This window comes from Elgaria multicarinata, chromosome 6 (assembly GCF_023053635.1).
Source record: "Elgaria multicarinata webbii isolate HBS135686 ecotype San Diego chromosome 6, rElgMul1.1.pri, whole genome shotgun sequence".
Taxonomy (NCBI): domain Eukaryota; kingdom Metazoa; phylum Chordata; class Lepidosauria; order Squamata; family Anguidae; genus Elgaria; species Elgaria multicarinata.
The window spans coordinates 16,418,729-16,443,165 of record NC_086176.1 but is presented as its reverse complement, the minus strand read 5'-3'; the positions used below and the strand labels follow the sequence as shown (position 1 = coordinate 16,443,165).

General features: G+C 40.9%; 1 protein-coding gene across 1 annotated transcript in view; it reads left to right on the top strand.

The window, feature by feature from the left end:
• Positions 1 to 24,437, top strand: part of DGKQ (diacylglycerol kinase theta) — an 85,211-nt gene that overhangs the window by 47,322 nt on the left and 13,452 nt on the right. Inside the window, exons 9-20 of the mRNA XM_063129108.1 lie at positions 456 to 679; positions 2,618 to 2,708; positions 3,669 to 3,723; positions 4,014 to 4,075; positions 6,284 to 6,434; positions 7,843 to 7,881; positions 9,510 to 9,625; positions 12,333 to 12,484; positions 17,354 to 17,502; positions 17,703 to 17,884; positions 19,866 to 19,966; positions 22,394 to 22,540. Of these exons, the coding sequence (XP_062985178.1) occupies positions 456 to 679; positions 2,618 to 2,708; positions 3,669 to 3,723; positions 4,014 to 4,075; positions 6,284 to 6,434; positions 7,843 to 7,881; positions 9,510 to 9,625; positions 12,333 to 12,484; positions 17,354 to 17,502; positions 17,703 to 17,884; positions 19,866 to 19,966; positions 22,394 to 22,540 (1,469 nt within the window). The remainder of the gene's footprint in view (positions 1 to 455; positions 680 to 2,617; positions 2,709 to 3,668; positions 3,724 to 4,013; positions 4,076 to 6,283; positions 6,435 to 7,842; positions 7,882 to 9,509; positions 9,626 to 12,332; positions 12,485 to 17,353; positions 17,503 to 17,702; positions 17,885 to 19,865; positions 19,967 to 22,393; positions 22,541 to 24,437) is intronic.

Sequence of the window (24,437 nt, the reverse complement as noted above, 5' to 3'; positions counted from 1 at the left end):
AAGAAATGCTGACTCCTTTAGAATCCATTATATTTCGCATAATAGTGCTATTTGCTGTTGAGCATTGATTTGCCTTTCTTTTTGGGGTGTGTGTGTGTGTCAGGGCCAGGAGGCTCTCAGTGCTAAATTGTGCCTGCTTACTGAGAGGTGTCATCTGGTCCCCAGTTGCCAAGATAGAGACAAAGGAGATTAGATCAAGTGATACAAGTAATATATGGTAACAGTACATCCCAGTGGGCCACTTTTAAGGAGTAGGAGTAGAGCTTTCTGGTCCTCCACTCTTCACTTTTGTTGAAATAGTTTTCCAGGAAAATGTAATTGGCTGACCAGAGCCCTGATTGATTATACTGTCTATCACGTACGTCAGGGTCATATCTCCTTTCCAATAAAGAATATCCATGTGGGTGTTTTTTCTAAAGCAAAATTACTTACTATGTGATTCTCTGCTGTTGTAGGAGGCTGCATTGAGGGCGTATTACATCAATGATGATCAGCAAGATTATGAACTTCAGACATTCACTCAGCAGGCCCTGTTTTGTGATGACATCATTAATAGGAATGATACCACAGAAGAGACCCACACTGGATCTGTATTCCGAGAAGCAGTTCCTGAAGCTTGGATCATCAGAGCAAAATCTAGGGATAGTGAAATCATAAAAATTTATCCTGCTTGGCTGAAGTGAGTGATCTTTTCTCACTAAATTTTAAATATGTGAAACCATGACATAAATAACAGGACCAATATGTTCAACTTTAGATATATATCAAGAAAATAAGAGATGATTTATTTTTTTAAAATATACCCTGCTTTTCTTTATAAATAATTTCAAAGTAGCTTACAAAAGTATTTAAACACATCCAAACTATCACTATGCTGCATTTATAGAGAATTGTGACTAATAACAGCTTTTAATTTTATTAGAAGTTTAGGCTATATGTAGACTTTTTCTGAAAACTTTTAACTCAAATGTTTGCATTTATATTAATTTATAAATTTCAGAATGAACTTACTGCAACTTTTATTTGTTGGATAGTTTTAAAGGATATAGAAGCTTACAATTCTTGGGGACCCCATCCATAATATGTAGTTCATTTTGATGTTGGCATATAGTGTTCATCTATGAAAAACTACGACACTTGAAGCAGTGTTGATTCAATCCGTTTCCAAATAGCGCCCTTTATTTTAAGTGAAATATTCAGTCATGTCTTGATATTCTGAATCTGTTTGTTTACCATCTCAGTGGTAGATCGTGGGTGGGGAGGGGATTCCAACCCCATGGGCCAGATTGCATCTCAGTACACTTCCCAGGGGCTGGATTGTATCAGGGAGCTGACCGCCCCCCCTGCCATGCCATTGGAGTCTCTTTGTGTACGGTTAGGCACGGAGGTGATCATTCTATGCTCCCTCTCAGCACTGAGAAAGGGAATTCCTTTCTGTTGTCAGAAAGCCTTTCTCCAGCACTGTGGGGAGCGAAGCTGGTAGGCGGGTTGGAAACACCCATGGGGCAGATCCTGCCCTCAGGCTAGAGGTTCCCCATCTCTGCAGTAGACTACTGGAATTGGAATTTTTGTAAACAGTGTTGTGCTTCTCTTGACCTTTCGTATGTTATTAGACAGTGTTTCTCACACGTTAGACAGTGTCAAGGCAGACTTTATTAAATGGGGTTTAACTTTAGCCGTTAACCTTTTCCTAAATTATTCTTGTGATCCCGCAAGAGAACAGGAATTGGAAGGCCTAACTGCAGATGATGGTGGCATATCTATGAGTTTAAACCCAGATCTGACCCAACTGTGTAGAAAGTGGGAGAGCTGGTGAGCTCAAATTTTAAGAGCAAAAGTGGTAAAATGGGCACTAAGCTGTCCTTGCTCTTGCCTTATCGCCCTGCAATCTGTCCCCTTGAGGTCACTTCTTCTTCAGTTAGGATTTGATACAGGATGTGACCCTGGTTGGAAGGAAAATGCCTGTGAAGTAAGTGATGGGTGGTGGAAGGTTCAGGGCCCTTCACCTTGTGCTATTAAAACCAGCCCCTGGCATTTGTTTTATCCATGGTTGGGGTAATCTGAGTTTAAGCTCATGGATGTGCTCCTCTCATGTGCAGTTTAGGCTTCAGCGACTGGTTTTATGGACAGTAGGGTCAAAGGGCTTTTCTACCTGAGGCTGTTAATCTGCTACATCTACTTTTGGTTTTGTCACAGAATTGAGATCTGAGCAGCACACAAGAGCGTTTCCTTTCCTGCGTTTCCGCTCCATAATCTCTAGGTGGCACTGTAGTATAGCAGAATGCAAGAGGAAATCAGGCTTTCTTTTGCCATCAGAAATAATACCCCATTTTCCCCGCTCTAAAAAAGCTTGTGGAAAGAGCTGTTTACAAACAGAAGTGAAACTGGAAGGCCATTTTGTTGTCTAAAGAACTTGTAAACAACCATGAGTAGACAATGACAAGCACACAACAAATGCCTCATGTAGAAAAGCTCAAGGTCTTGCAGCTTAGTGAATTAACCTTTTTTTGTGGATGCGAAGCACCTTAACTAAGCACAATTGCAACGTAGGAGTTCCCTGCTGATGTTCCTCTGATCCTACCTGCCTTGCATAAATGTTTTCTTCTCCCATCCCCAGGGTTGGAATGGCCTGTGTCTCAATACGAGTCAAGAAAGAAAGCACTACCCAGATGGTAATTAAAGAAGTTCTACCGCTGCTTGGATGCCAGGTAAATTGTATCAAATGGATAATTTTGTTTCCTGTTTTCCCTGCTTTGGCTTGTATTTAATGATATTATTCAAATCAGAGTACCACAGAATGCCTGTGGTACAAAGGTTAAAGTAATGACAGAGAAAAGGGGCAAAGGAGTTTCATTGTGGGTCTGCTAGATTTTTCAAGAAGTTGTTTATTTGCTTTAAGTACTCCACAGTCAGTCTGCCAGCCTGAATGGCTTTGTGGACTTATAAAACTAGCTGGCCCAGGAAATTGTTTGTTGTTTATTCGTTCAGTCGCTTCCGACTCTTCATGACTTCATGGACCAGGCCATGCCAGAGCTTTCTGTTGGCCGTTGTCACCCCTAGCTCCCCCAAGGTCAAGTCTGTCACCTCCAGAATATCATCCATCCATCTTGCCCTTGGTCGGCCCCTCTTCCTTTTGCCTTCCACTTTCCCTAGCATCAGCCTCTTCTCCAGGGTATCCTGTCTTCTCATTATGTGGCCAAAGTACTTCAGTTTTGCCTTTAATACCATTCCCTCAAGTGAGCAGTCTGGCTTTATTTCCTGGAGTATGGACTGGTTTGATCTTCTTGCAGTCCAAGGAAATACATTCATGCAAACTAAACCCCACTCCTGTAGGGTAAACTGTGTGCACTGAGCTGCACCATTTCCCCACAACCTCAGCAATATTTTAATATTCTGTCAATAATGCACTAGCTGAGAAAACATGTTCCTCAGCATCTAATTGAACCCCACAATTTGATGTTACTTTATGGGCTGTACAATGTGGGTTGTTCAGTGGTTTAGAGTGGGATTGCTGCAGTGCAACAGGAAGATCGGATATCAGAAATAAGCTATTATCTTATTTCTGCTTATTAATACTCCTTTGTTTTTTTTAAAAGACACAAAAGGCTCGACGTTAAAAAGGTTGCATCTTATCAGAAACCTTTTTGAATATGTCTGTCTTTTGGCAGGTGGATTGCTTCCAGAACTTCAAATTGGTGGAAGTACTCATGGGCTCCAAGCAAGGTAAGTCATCAGTAGTTTCTCTTATTACTGGAAGTCACTGCAGTTTAATGTTAGTGCTAGATTTCAGAAGCCTGAATATTAAATTTCAGTTTGAAGACCCTGCAGACTTTGGGTTTAATTCTTTTTAAAATTGCCATTTCTGTGATTTCACTTATAATTTAGAAAATTAAATGTAACTGAATAAGATAATTATCCACATTGGAAATTCTGACTGTGTTAATGAGTTCCATAATTGTTTTTAATTTTTTAAAAAAGGGGCCACATAAGAATTGTTTTTTCTCCCCCTTAAGTTCAGCGAATGATACTGGATGATCATGAATTGCTTCTCAGCAGATTCCAAGACATAAGAAAGGTAAACAATTAAGGCACACTACACTATATTTTTTTATATACCTGAAATGTTTATTGAATGTTGTTTCTACTCATGTTATTATTGGGCTTTTATTAAACTAAAGAGAAGAAATTTATATACACTGGCTGTGTTTGCATGTAATAATAAGTCAGAATTGTGGAGAATTATGTCTTATCATTCATGAACAGTGTGCTAGTGCATGCAGCCTGATTGCTCCCTGTTGGCTCCTTCCACCATCAGGAGGAGCTAAAGGTCACCAGGAAGCCAAAACTTAGTGTTGTGTCTGAGCTGGGACTCCTGGCTTGTTGGTCCCTTAACAAACCAGGAATTGGAAGCCAAATAAAAACGCTGACTTAAAACTTTGGCTCATTAGGTAAGTGACAAACCAATAGTCTCCCAGTTCAGATATAACACTAAGTTTTTGCTTCTTGGTGAGTTTCTGGCTGGGTGAACTGCTCCCACTCAGGAGATGAGCCAAACAGAAGCGAGTGGGTGGCGTTCACCAGCCCACTACTCATGAACAATAAGCTAGAATTTGCTGCTATTTCTGGCTTATTGTTACAAGCAGCTATAGTAGCCACAAATCTTAAAGCTGAAGACCTTTTTATTCTCTCAGTATTCTAACACTTAATTTTAACTTAAATTTAAATTTTACTGTTCTAGCTCTGTATTTTAATCTTATATCAATTTTGCTGCGTGGTTTTATCCTGGTTGTGCTTTTTATACTGTATTTTGTATTTGTGCTTTTAACCTGTTGGTTGTTTTATTATGGTTTTAAATTTTGTGAACCGCCCAGAGAGCTTTGGCTATTGGGCGTTATAAAAAATGCAATAAATAAATAAATAAATAAATAACCAAAGGCAGCTGTTTCTCGAACTCCCTTCTCATTCCTCTCCTCACCCTGTGCTTTGGGCAAGGATACAGCCAATGCTGCTTGTGATGGCTTTCTGTTTATTTCTTTTTGCTCCTGTCTTGCTAGAGGGAACAAACAAATATATGTCACGGCTGAATTTCTTTCATTTCTGCTGGCAACTCCCCCCCCCCCCCCCAAGTAGTGTTTGTATGTGCGTCTTGCTATGGCATATCCATTTTGGGATGTCGATGCATGCTGTGCAGCTTCCTGTAACACATCCCTCAACTTCTTTAATGTTTTTGTCTTCTGAGGGCTGAGCAAAACTTGTGGGGTGGGCGCATAAGTGGGACTTTCAGAGTCCAGTTTCTCCAGGGAGCTCTGCTTGGCTCCCGTCTTAGCGAAGATGGTCAGGAAAGATTAGACTTGTCGGCTTTACAAGAAGGCTCTGTGGGTGTAGGAAGCTGGCAGCCCTCAAGAAAGCAGATGTGGTGACAGTAGGTGCTGTTGTATTATGGGCTTCCGTATGCATCTGCTTGACCTCTATGCAAACAGAATGCTTTTCTAGATCAGCTCTGGTCTGATCATAAGAACATAAGAAGAGCCCTGATGCTGGATCAGACCAAGGGTCCATCTAGTCCAGCACTCTGTTCACACACTGGCCAACCAGCCATCAGCCAGGGCTGAACAAGCAAGACATGGTGCACAGCACAGCTATTATGTTCTTAAAGGTGTGGATGGGGAGGGAGCTCTGGGAGCTTTCAAAACCTCTCTGACTTTGTAAATGTTATTAGAATTTTATAACCAGGAGGATGGTAATTTGCGCATATCCTGGTGGTCATTGGGTTAGGTGGATTTCTATCCTTCGCCCTTGACCGCTAAGACCTCTCCCCCTGCTACATCTACCCCAAAGACCATTTTCCTACTAACTTCTTCCACTGCACAATCATCTTCACATATTCCAAATTATCTGGGGGACAACATCTTTCAGAAAGCTGACTAAACTGTACAAAATAAAGATATGCAGATGTACTTTCACGATCTATTCCTTGCATGGATTTTGGGATTCCATGACACGTAATCTAGAATTATTTGTAAGTTTACTCATAACCATGGCACTTTGATAATCTTGTATTTTACCTCAGGCTTTTGCTAGCTTGTAGCACAGGATGAGAACAAATGAGCAATTTCCAAACAAAAGGAAAACTCTCTGTATGAGAACTTTGCTTATGTAGGCAGGCTTAGTAACCACTTTTGGTAGCTGGCAATCATTTTTGGTTATGAGAATCTTAACCTTCTCTCTGCATGCGGTGTATTTGTAATGTGATGAATTTTCCACTTTCTTTTCTCTTGCACAGACTTCGCTACGTCAGATGAATCAAACAAGATTTTACATTGTTGAAAACAATATATCAAGTGTGCAAATTCATTTGTTTGTTGGTGGTCTGCCACCTCATCTCTCTACTGAAGAATACACAAACATCCTCAAAGATGAATTAACCATCAAAAGTAAGTCAGATACTATTACAGCTTCTACTTGAATCTATGGCCTTAACTAGACTTTAGGATTATCCCAGGCAAATGGAGGGGTCATCCCTGCCTACTCCCAGTATTCCCTGTGTGTCATTTGGATGTACAGGGAGGATCCCAGGCGATCCCCGGGATATAGGCCTGGTCTAGCCATGGCCTGAGTCACAGGAAAAGCTATTTTATATTTTGAAAAGGTGTCAGATAGTGATTGTTATTCCCAAGCTAAACTTTTTGAAGTTTTTATTTATTTCTAAAATCTATACAGGCCATAATTTTTGAAATACTCTCCTATGTTTATCAAATGTAATGCTATGGTGCTACTTGTAGGACCTGTTACAGCAGAGGTCATTATTTAATTAGAAGTGATGCCCCAAACATGCACCTGTTCTACCTGTCAATTATGTCTTCTAGATTTCTTCTTCCTTTGTAACAATTGATAGTCATTATTTGTTGGGTTTTATATGAAAATATGATTATTTTAATAATTTCTTTGTTAATTATGTTGTTGTTGTTATTATTAAGTACATTTATATATTGCCCCATAGCCAAAGCTCTCTGGGCAGTTTACAAAAGTTAAAAACAGTGAACATTAAAAAGAAACATACAAAATTTAAAACCATCAAAAGCATAAAATACAAACAAAACCAGACAATATCCATTTAAAAACTTCTTGGAAAAATGCTTCTTGGAAAAAAATGCTTTAACTTAATAAAACAAAGCGAAAACAAAAACCATTGCTCTGGGCTTAAATCTCTTGAAAGAGCTATAAGCCTTTATAAACACAGGCTTGATTAGAAGTTCAATGGGGCTGTTTCTGTTTCCAGCAGTGAGAGGGAAAGGGAAATGTGTGGGTCTGGTGAACTAACTATAGAAGATCATATGGGGGCCTCAACATCATACAGGGACCTTGTGTGTCTTGTGTCCCTCCCCAAATTATCACTCTTTAAAAACTGGCTACAGTAGGAGGTGGCCCTCAGAAGCCCCGTTGCACACATGGAGTTGTGCTTGCAGCCCTTTGAGTTCCCACCCGTGCAGCATTTGCTTACAGCAACTTAAATTAAGATTAATAGGTAGCTTATATGCGATTTGTGTTTATCGCTTTAGTTATTATATCCCATCAGCAGTATTTGGAACTAGCTTTCTTCTGCTATGAACAGTTGATCTTGTTTACTGCCCTGAAGCATTTAGTTTGAAATCCATGTTTAATTTGTGTATACTTTTCACACATCTTCAAATAAACAAGACTGGTCTTTTAAAATACGTGTAAAATGAGACGGTATTAACTTGCTAAGCTTTATTTGGATAATGGAGAGTTTTCTTTCATTCAGAAAAAATAAACATTTTAATGTAACATTTGGAAACATTTTGCTTTTTTCAACTTTTTCAGCCAATTTAGTTTCTGTGAGTCACGTATATTCATCTCAAGGTAAGAATATAATGCTTAACTGGAGTTTGGCTGGTTAAACAGTTTTGGTTATGAAGTGCTGTCCGTGCGACTGTTTGGAAGTTATATGTCCTTCTACTCCATGTGTAGTGAGATTGGTTGGCGTGTTGTCTTTTGGCATGTGTGCTTTCTCTTAATACTGTTCACTGTGGGTAAGAAGTTAATTCCTAAACGTGGGGTTTTTGGTTTTGTTTGAGTGCAGATTCTCCTAATTATCATTACATCATTTTGGTATTCAGGGGCAGGGGACATGCCATTTCCCAATAATGGTAAGATCTTACTGTTCAAGTGTTTATACCTGGGGTATCCAAACTGGTGCCCATGGACACATCTCTTGATGCCCGCCAGGCTTTCTGTCCCTCCTGATGTTTATTTTATTTTTTGAGTTTCTTTTAAATTAAAATTTATCTGGGAGACTGGCATGCTGTGCTGTATCAGCCTCCAGCACCATTTGTAAGTCCAAGAGTTCCTCTGGCCCCACATCTCTGACTCTCAGCAGTTTGCCTTCTGTGTAATGCAGCCTTCCTCAACCTGGGGCGCTCCAGATGTGTTGGACTGCATCTCCCAGAATGCCCCAGCCAGCTGGCTGGGGCATTCTGGGAGTTGTAGTCCAACACATCTGGAGCGCCCCAGGTTGAGGAAGGCTGTGTAATGAGTGTTGGAGCAGAAAACTGTGGGTTCAATAGAGAGATTTTGTGTTTTAAAACTTTGGCCTAATCCATAGGTTTTTAGGCAAGTTACTTTTCTTTCAGTCTCATATCTTGGCCATCTGGGAAATAGGTGTTTTGTGATCAGCCACGCCTGCCATGGCAGGGATTTTGTATGATGAAGTTCTAAAATGAAGAAGTCGGCCTACAGATTATAGGGGGAGAACTTAATGTGGAAATGCTGGCTTTGGTGGCAGCTCTATGTTGCTTTAGCAATAAACAAAATTTAAATTGCCCCAATTGCTCAATAATTTATAGTACTGTTGTCCTCTCTGGAGGAACATAAATGCTAAGTGTGTTGTTCGAGTTGCTAAGCTCTCGCTGTTCCCTCTTACATTCAGCTTAGTTTGTGACACTATTTGACCTTTCAGTTCACAACACGTTGATTTGCAGCTCTTCTATATTTTGTTCAGACAACAAATTAATCTGGAAGGTGGTGTGCACAGAATGTAACAAGAGAGCATTCTATCTAGAATGTCTTATTAGGAAAGACAGAAGGGTACCATCAAAAGAGATCTAACATGGTTGCACCCATGTTGCTGTCCAGATATAGCTGCAGTCGCTCAGAGACTGTAATGTTCAATAAGCTTCCACCTTTTACAAAATCGTGAATTGAGTTACATACTTATTGTTTTACTATGATTTTATTAGATTGTAAGCCTATGCGGCAGAGTCTTGCTATTTACTGTTTTACTCTGTACAGCACCATGTACATTGATGGTGCTATATAAATAATAATAATAATAATAATAATAATAATAATAATAATAATAATAATACAATACAGTTTATATTGTGTATAAATCTTTGGTGTCAGGACAAAGATACCATATTATTATACTTATAAAACCTATGTGTTTCATGTTAAACAACTGAAGATATTATTGAAACCATTTGTTATAGGTGCTGTCATACTAGAAATCTCATGTTTTTCTGAAGCTGAAAGATTATATATGCTAGCTAAAGACACCTCCGTTAATGACAAGCTACTCAGTGCAGTTGTCATCCCTGAAGTTCTGGTAAGACTTATTGGACAGACATTGCAATGTACGAATTGTAATTGTAAATACGGCATGCTTCATATATAATGTCCATGTTAATAGGGGAAAGTTGGACGTATTGGACAGAAATTGAGTTCAAACCTTTCAGTCACTAATCTCTTAAAATGGAGTGATACATTTTTACATACCATCCAGTTTCCAGCAAAGGTCTGCATTGTCTTTCTCAATACATGTTTGCTACCTTCTAACAAGTCCCACGTGGTGACTAAATCCATTCCCACACTTATTTTTGAGCTCTCCCTTACTGTGGAAGTGGACCAATTCCGAACTAGTAGGCACCACACCAAAAACAAAATGAGAAGATGCCCCAGAGGCCTCTGTCGCTGTCCTAGAGCTGAAGGGTACCTGCTATGTTCTTCAGCCTAGGGTGGGGTCTGGATTCTTCTGGGCAAGTAATTTAAAGTCACACTGATGCTATTGTGTTGTGGGGCAAAGGGAGGTGGTTCTAGTAGGTCATCAGCTGATCTAAAATACACGTCACTCCACAATAAAGTTGCAGCCCTCTAACCAAATGTATTCATGTGCCATTTCACTTTAAGAGACATTATCTGTGTGCATGTCTCAGAAATGGAAAATGGGAAACACTGTATTTAAAAAATGTGTTTAGCATGACGAGGGGATAGATATGAACTATAGCTATGAGTACTTATGCCAAAATGCTAAGGCGACTACTTAGGGCTTTTGGGGCTTCATTTCAAGCACTAGAGACGTTTTTCTTGGCCTGGATAAGACAGCTCTAACCACATTTCCAGGACCCAATGTGGCATGGTATCCCAAAGAACTCTGAAACTTGTTCAGTGTGGTACTAAGTTGGGATCTGGGGAAATCAAAGGAGTTTTAAGATTGTTATAGAATCTAATTTGAAATTAGGAAAAATCAGTTCATAATACCTGCAGCAGAGAGGATGCTACATAAATGGCATAATGCAAGAATGCTGGTTGTGTTCGAGACAGATGCATGTCTTCAGCACTTTCTCTGTATCTATGACAGAGGTGGGCAACTTGTGGTCTCCAAATGTTTTTGCCTTCAACTCCCATCAGCTCTAGCCAGGGAGGGATTGGGGAGTTATAGGCCAAAACATCTGGAGGGCCACATGTTGCTGATCCCTGATCTATGAGAACCAGGAAGTTGTGTGCAGGGAGGAAATTAAGGGCCATATCAGTTGGGGCGCAACCGGTAATGTACATTATGTTGTGATAATGTAAACTACTCTCACACAATGCCAGTAGTGTTAGCTGGTGCACCAATTTCCCTGGGAAATCAGCACACCAGCTAGCACTCTCAGCATTACATTAGAGTAGTTTACACTAGCGCAACATAATTTATGTCACCACAAGTTATGCTAGTACAATGTAATTTACATCACCAATTGCTCCCCATTGGATGCTGCCCTTAATTTCTAGAAGTATAATTTGAATTACTGTTGGACACCTAGGTGTTACTTAAAATCACTCTTTCCTGCTTTCTGATTTGCATTAATCATAACCATCTGCAATCTAGAATAAAAATTGATCCTGCTATCACTACTTGAAAACATGCTTATGCCTTTTTCTCTGGGCTTTTGAGTTTATTTTACGTTGGGTTTTTAAAAGAAAGTAGTTGGGTGATATAAAAGAAAATAAATACCTTGCATAACGGATTTTTTTTTTGGTTTATGTACACCTGCTCTGACATCCTTTAACTAATTAATCTTCAACACCTTTTCCTAGTACAAATTAATTAAATATTTGCCCATTAATACGAAGGAGTTATAAATTTACTCTAACATTCAAAATAAAAAAGCATTCTTTAAAAGAGTGTAATAAATGTAATATTCATAGTAACTGCAGATGAAAATAAGATAAATTAAATCCAGTCCTAGTTTGCTTAGCTATTTCACTCTGGCTATGGAGAAGATGGGAGCAATTAACAAATAAGGGAATGGAGCAAAATTTACTGCCAAGAGAGGAATGTGTGGTTATAAACAAAGAACAGTCATGTTTGATTTTGGCCTTTAAAATAATGATCTATTTTTGTTCTATCTAAAAGAAAAACAACTTTAGTGTTTATAATCTTGAAGAATACTCAAAATGTGCCCCAGATAACAAAAGTGTCTATACACTGAGAGCATAATGTTGGATTATTTTACTCCACTTTAACTAACCCTTTAAAAATGAATCCATATCTATTTGGGTCTCTTAAAGCCTGTCGTGTGAGTTCATAACTAATTTCTGAGCTACTTTGCCAAGTTTAAGGGCAGTATCTGATACTACCTAAGCGCCAGCGGGGTCCATCACTAACACAAACCATTTGAAAAAATGCAGTGTGGGTGTGCATGACAATTTACCTATAGACCAGGGATGTCAAACCTCTTTCTGCCTGAGGGCCGAATTCAGTTTCGGATAAGTTCACTTGTAAAGGATAAGGAGGAGTTCACTTGTAAAATCCGGGCTTCTTTCTTAAGCTTTATTGGATATTTTTGGAATAGTATGTGGAATTTTAGGATGTTTTAATAATGTATACTATGTTTTTAATCAGTTTTATGTATTTTATACTCATTGTTGTTTCCCGCCTCGATCCAAACGGAGAGGCGGGTAAGCAATAGATTTGTTAATACTATTTATTATTGTTGTTGATCACGTATCCAATACTCTTTAATTGCTTCTCTTTGCCTTTTTTTTTTTAGCAAACCAAACTTCCACAGAACTGCTATCCATTGCTTGTATTTGTGAATCCCAAAAGTGGAGGGCTTAAAGGTCGGGATCTGCTGTACAGTTTTAGAAAGCTCTTGAATCCTCATCAAATCTTCGAACTAACAAATGGAGGCCCACTGCCTGGGTAACGGTGCATTTCTGTTCAGTACAGACGTCCTGTTTCTTAAATTTGCTATTTATTTATTTATTTATTTATTACATTTATATACCGCCCCCATAGCTAGAGCTCTCTGGGCAGTTTACAGAAATTCTAAAATTGAGATAGAAACGAGTATACAAAATTTAAAATTCTAAAATACTAGGGATGTGCTCCGCTTCTCTTCGGTTCAGAGAAGCAGGAGCGAGGCGGCCTAATTCGCCTCCGAAAAAGGCGGAGGCGAAGAGAGTCGGGGGCTGCGGATCGAGGCGAAGAGGATTGCCTCAATCCGGAGCTGCGCCTGCAGGTAAGTCGGGGGGAGGGGGATTAATCTGGCGCTGCTGGCGCCACCATCCATGCGGCGGCGGCGGCAGCACCAGGTAAGGGAGCAGGGAGGAGGGACACTTACCTTCCTCCGTCGCGGGCTTCAATTGAGGCCCCGGTTGAAGCCGGAAGTGAAGGCCGAGGCCCCTTCCGGCTTCAAACGGGGCCTCAATTGAAGCCCGCGACGGAGGAAGGTAAGGGGTGGGGGCCTGGTCTACCTGGCGCCGACGGCGGCGCCATCCATGCGGCGGTGGCAGCGCCAGGTAAGGGAGCAGGGAGGAGGGACGCGACGGAGGAAGGTAAGGAGGTGGGGTGGGTGGCTTATCTTGCACCGCCGCCACCGCCCATATAGTGACGGCGGCGAAGCCGGATCTCGCTCCGCAGAGCGGAGACAGGCGGAGCGGTGCGAAGAGGATCAGGCCTGATCCGGATTTTCCGGATCGGGCCACGAAGTGGATTGGGGGGTCCGGGCACACCCCTATAAAACGCAGAACATACACACATAAAGCATTAAAACCGTTAAAAATAAACATATGGGTGATTAAGATGTGCTGCCATATGCCTGGGCAAAGAGGAAAGTCTTAACCTGGCACCGGAAAGATAGCAGCATTGGCGCCAGGCGAGCCTCATCAGGGAGATCGTTCCATAGTCTGGGAGCCACCACCGAAAAGGCCCTGTCCCTTGTTGCCACACTCCGAGCCTCTCTCAGAGTAGGCACCCGGAGGAGGACCTTAGATGTTGAACGTAGTGACCGGGTATATTCACGTCGGGAGAGGTGTTCCGTCGTGTATTGTGGTCCCAAGCTGTGTAAAGCTTTATAGGTCAAAACCAACACCTTGAATTGGGCTTGGAAACATACAGGCAGCCAGTGCAAGTCGACCAGAGCATTTGTTATACGGTAGAACCTTTTGGTTCCCGAAATCAATCTGGCCGCTGCATTTTGCACGAGCTGCAGCTTCCGAACCGTCTTCAAAGGCAGCCCTACGTAGAGTGCATTGCAGTAATCTAACTTGGAGGTTACCAGAGCATGGACAACTGAAGCCAGGTTATCCCTGTCCAGATAGGTGGTATTATTTTATTGCATTCTGTTGGGGTCCTTCCTTCCTTCTTTCTGTTGCCTGGTCTTCGAAGAACATGCTACAGTTCAGTTGCTGAAGCTAAGCAGCTTGACCCTGAGCAGTGCCTGGATGAGAGTCATATGTTAGCTGTTCGGAGGCCCTTGGAGATAGAATGGCGTGTAATATACTAAATGAACTTGATAACTTCTTTCCTCCCTTCAAACTGCTGTAGCCGTTTCCCACTCAACTCTTTTTTGTTCCTTGAATCCGTGTTTATAATTTGGCATTACATATTACAGAGCTATTTTAAGAACCTCTAGCCGTCATACAGTTTTTACCTAAAAGTGTATCACCACGATATGCACAGGAAGGGAAGTTTGCTTTAGATGCTCACCAGCAATAAGTACAGTGGTTAGGGCCAGGATCTCTTCTCGATAGTGCAGGACATGGAATAACGGGCTCAAGTTACAAGAAGCCAGATTCCAGCTGGACATCAGGAAAAACTTCCTGACTGTTAGAGCAGTATGACAATGGAACCAGTTACCTAGGGAGGTTGTGGGCTCTCCACACTAGAGCCCTTCAAGAGGCAGCTGGACAAGCATCTGTCAGGGATGCTTTAGGGTGGATTCCTGCATTGAGCAGGGGGTTGGACTCGATGGCCTTATAGGTCCCTTCCAACTCTACTATTCTATGATTCTATGATCAGACAAATGGTCTGAGGTGCAACTGAGGCCTTTCGGCTATATAGTGGGATTTATGAGTTTCCTCTGCCATATCGTAAATTTATTCTTGGAACTTAGCAGAGTTCGGTTAGGGAGTTGCTATTTGTGAAATGCTAATCCAAAGCCTCACTGACGTGCAGGACTAGTTGTCCACTAGGCCTTTGGATCCTAGCCACTGGTTTCCAAAGCTTTTAGTGCTGCAGTTGAGCACCACAGTGTGAGTAGTAGTGCAGCTGGGGATGAACCGTACTAATGCCAAAAGGCACAAGGGAGGTGGTGGAATGTTTAACCCTACTGTCAAATAATAAATCTTTCCACTATTTTCAACAGCTTTTAATGTCAGCTAACAAAACTGTCGTTTAATAAATGACATTTCTATTTTTACGTTTGGGATTTGGCAGCGGTTAAACAAATGCAACAGTAGCTCATTTGTCAAACACACAGTGAGGTACCCATTGTGAAATAGGAGAGAGGATAGCAAAGTCTAATCAGCGCACTTGTCTTCCATTGAAAAGTAGGGTGAACTTTTATTATGTGACTCCAAGAGTCAATGGGCTTATTTTATCTTATTTTTTGCTATTTGCTATATCTGTAAATCTAGATCAGTTGCTGGCCCTTGAAATGAAACATTGTAAGTTTTTGTTTTTAAACTATATAAAGCACAACCACACGCACTGTCTGGTTTTTTTTAAAATAAAATAAAAATGGAAGCATGGGATTTATTTCAGGCTGGGTCATATATTTTTTTTTTCCTTTCAGTTTTTCAGTCTGTTAGCTGAGTTGTTTTTGGTGCAATCAGCAAGATACTTCCCTTTGTTTCTTGTTGTTACATGCAGGCCTATATCTCCTCCTTTGGTTGTAACTTTGCATCCTATAGCTAGGAATTGATGTTTAAAAAGTTCACTCTCTCTTTAGCAGTAGACTAGGCACAGCTGGCTGATATACTTTCTGTAATTACTTGGAAAGTACCGTATTAGAGCAAAAGTCAAAGCTGTTGTCCTGGATCCAAAGAACAGCACACGTTGTTCTGTATGTCCAAGAAAACTTTGGACTTGAGAACTCTCAAACTGCCATCTCTCATGCCATACGACAAACATCTTTTGAAACTAAGGCTGCAGTCCTATACACAGTTTTGGGAAAGTAAATTCCATTGAAATCAGTGGGGTTTCTTTAGCGTTGCACTCTATGGGGAATTCCCAAAGCAGCTTGTGATGTGGCATAGGGTTCTGACATTCAAAGGAAAAAAGTGAAATTCCTCCCTAACGTACCAAAGCATTATCTGAAACAGATCTTTGGATCCTGACTGCATTGGCCCAGTTTGCATGTAATGACAACTTATGGGTTGTTGATACCATAGGCTTTGGGGGTTGACTGGCAGCCCTATTCTGAGGTTGTTAACTGAAAGCAGAAATAATAACTGCACTGGAGCTGGCGTGTTCACGCGCTCCTCCAGATATTGTAAGAATCAGGTCTATCATGCAAAAGTTAATGTGTTAAGTACAGGCGCACATTTTAAACAGCTAATTTGACATTGAAATGACAACATATTATGTGCAAATTAATACATGACCTATTCTAAACATTTCTCATAAATTATCTCTGGTAAGAGAAATCTTAACTCTCCTTTTCTGCCATTACCACTCAGTATATTTCTGCTTACAAAAAGTTTGTAATGGTGGTGAATGATAGCGATTGAAAACCTCAGATTTGAAAGTGTAAAAAATAGACATGCGTGGATGTATTTGTTACCACCATGATTATTGTTCAAGCTAAAGTACTAAGAAAACAAAAGCAACTGGAAGTAATTGCTGATGATCATCAAATGGTGTAAAGTTGGGCTGGAAGATTTAATTAATTAGGGTGACCATATGAAAAGGAGGACAGGGCTCCTGTATCTTTAACAGTGGTATAGAAAAAAGAATTTCAGCAGGTGTCATTTGTATATATGGAGAACCTGGTGAATTTCCCTCTTCATCACACCAGTTAAAGGTGCAGGAGCTATACTAGAGTGACCAGATTTAAAAGAGGGCAGGGCACCTGCAGCTTTAACTGTTGTGATGAAGAGGAAATTTCACCAGGTTCCCCATATATACAAATGACACCTGCTAAAATTTCCTTTTCAATGCAACTGTTAAAGATACAGGAGCCCTGTCCTCCTTTTCATATGGTCACCCTAAATTAATAGATTTATTAACTGAAACCTATGTTGAGGGCAGTCATACTGAGAGTTAAGGTCGTGCTTGCTTGGCTTTCAAATGCTAGTTTGGTTCTGATATGTTAGGGCATGACAAAGTAAATATTAAATTCAGCCTTCTTTTCTAGCAAGGAGTCATCACTCTTTTTATTAATCTGTGAACAATTTTATACTTCCTTCAGTATCTCAAAAAGGCATTTGTATTGAGTAGCACTCAGGCTGGATCCAAAGAGCAGCATGTGGTACACCCAGGGGCTTTGGGCACACCCAGTGAGATTTTCGACCGCTTTGTTTTTGACCAACAGACCCCAGTTGCAAATCACAAACTGCTCTTTGAATAACTGGAGTCCCCTAGGCTATGCAGAACTTGTCATACCATTTTTGGATCATGACCTCAATCTGTTCAAAGACAATGGATCTCTCTATCTCTCTATCTATCTATCTATATTTAAAAATGGCTGAGAGAATTAAAGAGGCCTGAATATATGTTTGGATTTTTTTTAAAGTATTTCTACTATAAAGTTGTGTTTACCAATTTTTTTTTTTTTTAATATTGAAGGTTCCATGCTTTTTCTCAAATTCCATATTTCCGAATATTGGTATGTGGTGGTGATGGCACTGTTGGATGGGTTCTCGGAGCACTGGAAGAGATTAGGCACAAGCTCGTCTGTTCAGATCCATCTGTGGCTATTTTACCCTTGGGAACAGGTGAGTCTGACACTGGGTTTCAGGAACTAAAATGACAAACTGCTAAGTACGCTCTTAAAGTCACGGATTTAAATTTGCAAATGCCTATTTATTAAGATATAAATGGGGAGTAGTATGACTGTCTGGTTAATTTGGGGGAGGGCGAGACATTTAGCTTTCATAGAAGTTGTTAATGAAAACTTTTTTTTCATTTTCATTAGGTAATGACTTGGGGAGGGTGCTGCGCTGGGGTGCTGGATATAGCGGCGAAGATCCGTACTCCGTTCTGATATCTGTAGATGAAGCTGACGATGTGCTTATGGATCGCTGGACCATCCTTTTGGATGCTCCAGAGGCTCTTGAAAGCTCAGAAAATGGTGTGTTGGAGCCTGAGCCCCCAAAGGTATTTTTCTCAGTTTCTCCGCTCTCTAAGAAAGAGGCTAAACACCTTAAACCCATTACTGTAATAATTAAGTAGTTCAATAAAATACTAGAAGCCAGTTTTGGTAAATTCCAGCATCTCTCTCTTGTGTGTGTTCCTGCTTGTGCTTCTCTTCCCCGCCCCCAGCTAACTAAGCTGCAAACTATGGAAGAAGCTTCCTTCTCCCCAGCTACCTGGTCCATGATGCATATTCTTTCCTGCCATCCTCTCTCCAATCACTCTTGTGCTCATACCTGTCTCTTTTTCTCAACCTTAACTGTCTTTGCCTTGCTCCGTGCTCCTCCTCTCTGGTGAATAGGCTCTTCATGGCAAAGCTTCACGGCTGCAAGGACAATACAGTATTGATAGACGTCATAGCTTGAGTACAGTCCATGTATAAGCAATATTTCTCCCTGGGAACAATATTTCTCCTTTTAAGACGTATTCTGTTTTGAAGCCCAACATGTGCCAGACGTTTAGTAAATCGTTATTACAATATTTGTGTTTGATTAGGATTAATCATGTCAATTAATTCTTAGTTTCTTTTTCGAAAGTTTTTGTAAAACTCAATACATTTTGCCTCTAAGGGCTCATCTACACCAGGCAGGATATTCCATTATGAAAGTGGTGTATAAAACGCAGGAGCCACACTACTGTTTTATAGCGGTATTGAAGGGCACTGACAACTGTTGGGGTCCATTGGCACATCCCATATACCGCTTTCATACCACTTTCATAGTGTTATATCCTGCTTGGTGTAGATGTATCGACCCCAACAGTTGTCAGTGCACTTCAGTACCACTATAAAGCAGTAGTGTGGCTCCTACCTTTTATGTACTGCTTTCATACCACTTTCATAGTGGAATATCCTGCTTGGTGTAGATGAGCCCTAAGTTTCCTTTGTAAATCAGCACCCTCTTATTCTGTTCTGTTCTAGGATAAATAGTGGTAGTAGAAAAAATATATCTTTTGCCATAAAAAATGAAACCACTGAAAACTCACCTACATAGCCTCTTGAAATATATTATAACAAGAATATATTTTAGCGTCAGAATTTATTACAAAATATAATCTTCTTCAGAGGCCTCTCTTAAGCTGTATTTATGAACAAGGAAGCTCTAATTCAAATAGTGAAAATATTTGTATAGGTCTTTACCAATGGCAAACTCAGTTAAACAACTCAAAGACAGTGTTTCAATGCATTTATTTTATTTATTTCTCACCCATATCCTACCACTTCGCCAAGGAGCTTTAGGTGATATGTCTGTGGTTACCCCCAGTTTATCTTTCAACGATTACTGTGAGATATGGACCCTGTTCAGATGACATGCTAAGCCATGGTGGTTAAGCATTTTGAACTAAACATTATGGCTTAGCGTGACATGTGAACCATTCCTAACAATGGTGGCTACATAATCACGGTTTAAACACGCTCACTAACCATTTGCTGCAGAAGAGTTAGTGGCCTACCCATGGGTTAGTGTATGGTCTGAACAGGCCCATGTTATGTTACGTTAGATATGTTATGTTAAGAGCTTCATGGCTGAGCAGGGATTGGAGTCCAGGTTTCTTTTCTCCAGACCTGACACTCTGGCCAGATTTACACCAAGCAGGACATGGCACCATAAAAGCGGTATGAAAGCGGTATATAAAAGACAGGAGCCACATCAAGCAGGATATAGCCGTATGAAAGTGGTATATGGTATTTGTCAACGGGCCCCAACAGTTGTCAGTGCACTTCAATACCGCTATAAAGCAGTAGTGTAGCTTCTGCCTCTTATATACTGCTTTCATGCTGCTTTCAAAGTACAATATTCTGCTTGGTGTAGATCTGGCCTCTGTCAAGTGTTTTATTTTGCAGCTCCTTTATATTTGAAAGGTTTATAATGCAAATGTTCCAATCTATGAATTGAAAATCAGAAAAAAAAGTGGACTAAATTGTAGTGCTATTTTTATTTTTCAGATTGTGCAGATGAACAATTACTGTGGTGTTGGAATTGATGCAGAGCTGAGTCTAGGGTTTCATCATGCTAGGGAGGAAGAACCAGACAAATTCAATAGCAGGTAATTGGAGCTGACAAACACTCCTTCTCATTGGTATTCATAGAGAAGTAAAGTGCATGTATTCTTCTCTTGTTGACACTGATGGGGATGGATAAGTATTTCTTCTTCTTTTGGTATATATGTTTATTTTCCTCTGGGGCATCAAATATAGTTGGAGATTTGATGTGAGTTTGGAATACCGTATTTCTTTGATTGTAAGACGCACACTAATTTCAGTACCACTAACAGAAAAAAAAACCCTAAGACACACCTGCGATTCTAAGACGCACCCCATTTTTAGAGATGTTTATATGGGGGGAAAAGTGCATCTTAGAATCCAAGAAATAGGGTAGTCCCATAGAGCAGAAACGATCTGATTCACACTTAAATGCAGCAATATGAATCAGGTGGGTGTGGGAACTACTTCTGTGTGGCTTCTTGCCATCCCGTCTGTGAAAATCAAAACCAGGGCCAGTGGTGTCGTTGTTTTCTGTATGAACATCGATGAACCTGATTTAAACCATGACCAAGATGTATATTCTGGCTAGAGGCTGTTCAGAGGAACTTGCTTTCACCGTTGCCAGCCAGACTTAAGTGGCCTCAGTTTAATCCGCCACCATAAAATCTATGTAACGGTTTGAGTTGTGTTATGAATTATAATGTTGTGGGTTTGCCTTGAAGCAATGCTAGATCTCAGTTTGGGGTTTGAATAAAAGGGTGTTATGTGCCAGAATGGCTGCTTAGTATTTTGTACTGGTCAGCGGCCAGGTTGCCAGCCACATCCTTGGTTTTGGAAATTACAAGTTATAGACCCAAGAAGAAATGCAGAGGCGGAGGTGGTATCCTTCCCCCATCCCCAGCTTAGGATGCTGTCATCTAGTTCTTGTTCTCTCTCTCTCTCTCTCTGTGCGCGTGTGCATAGGAACAAAGATACTGCAGTTCGAATCAGAAGGTGCTTCCAGATGGAAAGCACCTGGCTTCACGGTGCCTTTTAATTAGCAGTGCTATCCTGTCTTTTTCTCTTTAACAATTTTTTTTCTTGTAAGAAAAAGGACAGAACAAGCAGTGGGAGGGTTACAAACGGAAGACGCCAGCATCTCATCTCTCCCCACCCCACATAAAGTTCTATGTTTGAGGCAGGCCAATTACATAATAAAAGCCTTGTCTGGAAGTACCCAGAGTCAGAAGGAGACGGAGTGAGCTAAAGGAAAATAGCCATCATCTCAGGGTGCTGGGTGTTTCTCTCAAGACCTGACAGAGGGCTGTGGAATTGCTGTTTATAGACGTGATTAAGCTACATGCCTCCTCCCATGCTCAATTGTATATTTGTAAATAAATTCAAATATTACATGCGTATTAAATACACATCTCTCCTCCAAAAGAAATCAAACCTGAATAAGAGCTGCCCCTGAAACTTCTCACCATGTGGGAAAGAGGGGAGCGGATAACAATATGCATTGAACATTACTGAAAGATACACAATTGTTTATTCTCTCTCTTAGTCTAAGCCCCATCGAGAGACTAGCCTTGTTTTTTTAAACAACTCTATGCACGCTTTACTGTGGGATAAGTTCAGCTCTTTTCAATGTAGCTTCCACGTTGACTTCTATTGCCAGCTTAGAGCTCTCCAGCCATTGCTTTGATATTGCCATTTAGAGACGTATTCTCTCGTGTTGTACTTTAAAGCAGCAGCTAACAGACAAAGTCAGTAGGGTTTGGTTTGAGTTATTCATGGGAGCCAAAGTGTGAAGCTGGCCTTCAGATGGAAGCAAAGGGGTTGTGTGAGGGATCCCTGGTGGGCCTTAGTTGTGGTTCAGCATATCGTCCAACCCAGTCTTTGGAAAATGTGCAGTTTGTATTCTATTACAGTCTGCAACTCTAGAGTGCCTATGTACTTTAAAAAGGAGAAGGTGAAGCCCTGTGCATCCATTCTTACGAACGTATGAGGGTCGAAGTGTGTCGGGGGACAGGGTCCCTGTATCCCCATGTGCTCCGTCCCCTCAGTCCCTGACCTCGTCACGATGAGAGGCAGCATCTGAAGGGGCATTCTGCTTGCGTTTTGCTTGAATGCAAGTAGAACTTTCTGCACGATGGTGGACCCTGGTCTCGCATCTAGAGTTCTACTTCTTTTCAGGTGGGCATGAGTAGAACTCTGCTTCAGGCTTTATTCCCAGCACAGCAAGGTTTGGGAACAGGTGGGCAGGGCCCAGCAAGCACGGCCACGCAGGAGGGAAGGCAATCGCTCGAGGCCCCGTCCCCTACACAATTCGAGCCTTCGTGCATTCAGGAGAGTGCCCAAAGAGGGCTTTTAAATCTCCCGTAAAATTTGGGGAGGAAAATCTTGTAATGGTGAGGAAAGCAGAACTAGCGATGCAATGTGAAGCTGGTGGTTTGTGTTAAAAGGAAACTGAATGAAATCTCTCTCTCTCTCTCTCTCTCTCTCTCTAGATTCCACAATAAAGGTGTCTATGTAAAAGTTGGACTTCAGAAAATGAGTCACACCAGAAATCTTCATAAAGAAATAAAACTTCAAGTGAACCAGCATGAAATTGAGCTTCCAAATATAGAGGGCCTTATTTTCATTAATATTCCCAGGTAGAAACCATGATCTGTCTTCTTGGGTGTGCAGTTTTCTCAGGGTTTTTGCGTTGAGGTTGCATTTTGTCCCGAATGTTAATAGCCATAATCTCTTTATAAATAGGAGGTTGTTGGGGCTTGTTTGCATTAGGAGTTTTCTCTGAATCAATGTATTGGCCCAGTTTGAATGCAGTAATATAAGAGTATGGGGTTTGTACCCTTCCTCTCCCTCCTCTGGTATAGCTGTGAGAAGGAAGAGGAGGAGGAGCTGGGAAGCGCTCGCTTCAAATTTCAGTTAACCCTATTTTAACTTGCGTCTGAACTTTCAGCTGTGTTTCTTCTTAGCCCTCGTGCATGAGATGTAAAATCGATGCACAACCTTGTTTGTGAGACATCTTACTATCCCCAAGGCATTTTGCAATGCGTCTTGGGGTGGTATAATGCCCCCCAGGTATGGCTCTGTGGTGTGTGAAGAAGTATGTTATAAACGCAAAATGTTAGAAAAATATCATGAACTGTCAGGTGAAAAAAATATGTAGAACGTTTATTACTAAGAGTTTTAACGATGGTTAAAACAAGCCATTTTCATATGCCGTAGTTTGTCTGTGTCTGAATGTAATGCTTAACTCCAGTTCGTCTAAAATAGAAGCAAAAGCTTCCGAACCCCTCCCTCCCTCCCCTGCTGGAACAGAAGGTGGGCCGTGCAAGTCCAAGGCTCGCTGTGTATCATTCCTGTAATTTAAAAAATGGTTTAATGCTGTGTTCAAATGAATGAGGCTTATGACTTTCGCTTAGCCAACAGCTCATCTGCAGCACTAATGCCCTGATTTCGAGAGGCAACCTTTTTTTTTTTTTTGCTAAGGTATAGGAGATACAAAAACATGTAAAGACAGACTTAGATTAACTGTTCTGGCTGTTCTGTCCCTTCTCCCTCTTGCCTTTGTCCATTCAACTTGGGATATGACCATACGAAGCTGCCTTACACTGAGTCATACCATTGATCTCTTGAGCTCAGTACTGTTTGTTCCAGCTGCAACAGCTTCTCATTGTCTCAGGCAGAGCTCTTCCCTGTCCCTGCTATTCGAGATCTTTTCAGCAGGAGATGCTAGTGCAAAACATTGGGTGCCTGGTGACTCCTCTAATACAGAATTGTGACATAAAATGGTATGTCCCAAACCTGGCAAAACCACCTTTCACATGGAGATGGAGGGGTGACAAAAAGAAAGAAACAGAAACTCTGCTACCAATATATTGTGGGGGGAAAGGACAAACCTTGGAAACTGCGCACTGCTGTACATATCCACTTCCAAATAAACTCTGGTTATTTATTTATAACGAGTCATAAATAGATTTGCAATGGGAGATATATATATATATATATTTAAAAAGTCATTTTGTGTAATGATAAGCACATCTTTGAGGGCTTCAGTGCATATATAGTGATGGTGAGTTTCTGTTTTAGCTAAGCGGTTTGATTAGCTAGTTGATACAGTATGGGGTAGGCCGGGTTCATGGGGAGATCTCTTTTGTTCTGATCTTTATTGCTGCGTGTTTTATTATTGCCTTTATTATTGCATTTACTGTAGGGTTTAAGCCTCACCTCTACTTTGTGTAATGTTAAATGTTAAAAAAGCCTTCTAAAGTATCCTAAAGTGCCCTCTGCAGGTCATTAAGTCAAAAGCAAAAAGTCTGCCAGAAAATTGCCCACTTTCCTGAATATGAAAGTAATAAGCTGCCAATTTCTGATCGTGATGCCAGCGATGGCAGTATCTGAGACTGCAGACAGATAATTGTTCCTAGAGTAAAGGGCTATGTTCACTGTTGATTATGCTCCCTTTATGTCTCCATGCTTCTTAAGTACCCCTTTAGTTTGGGCACAATTCCAGTCTGCTGGGCCAGTACTGAAAGTAAAATA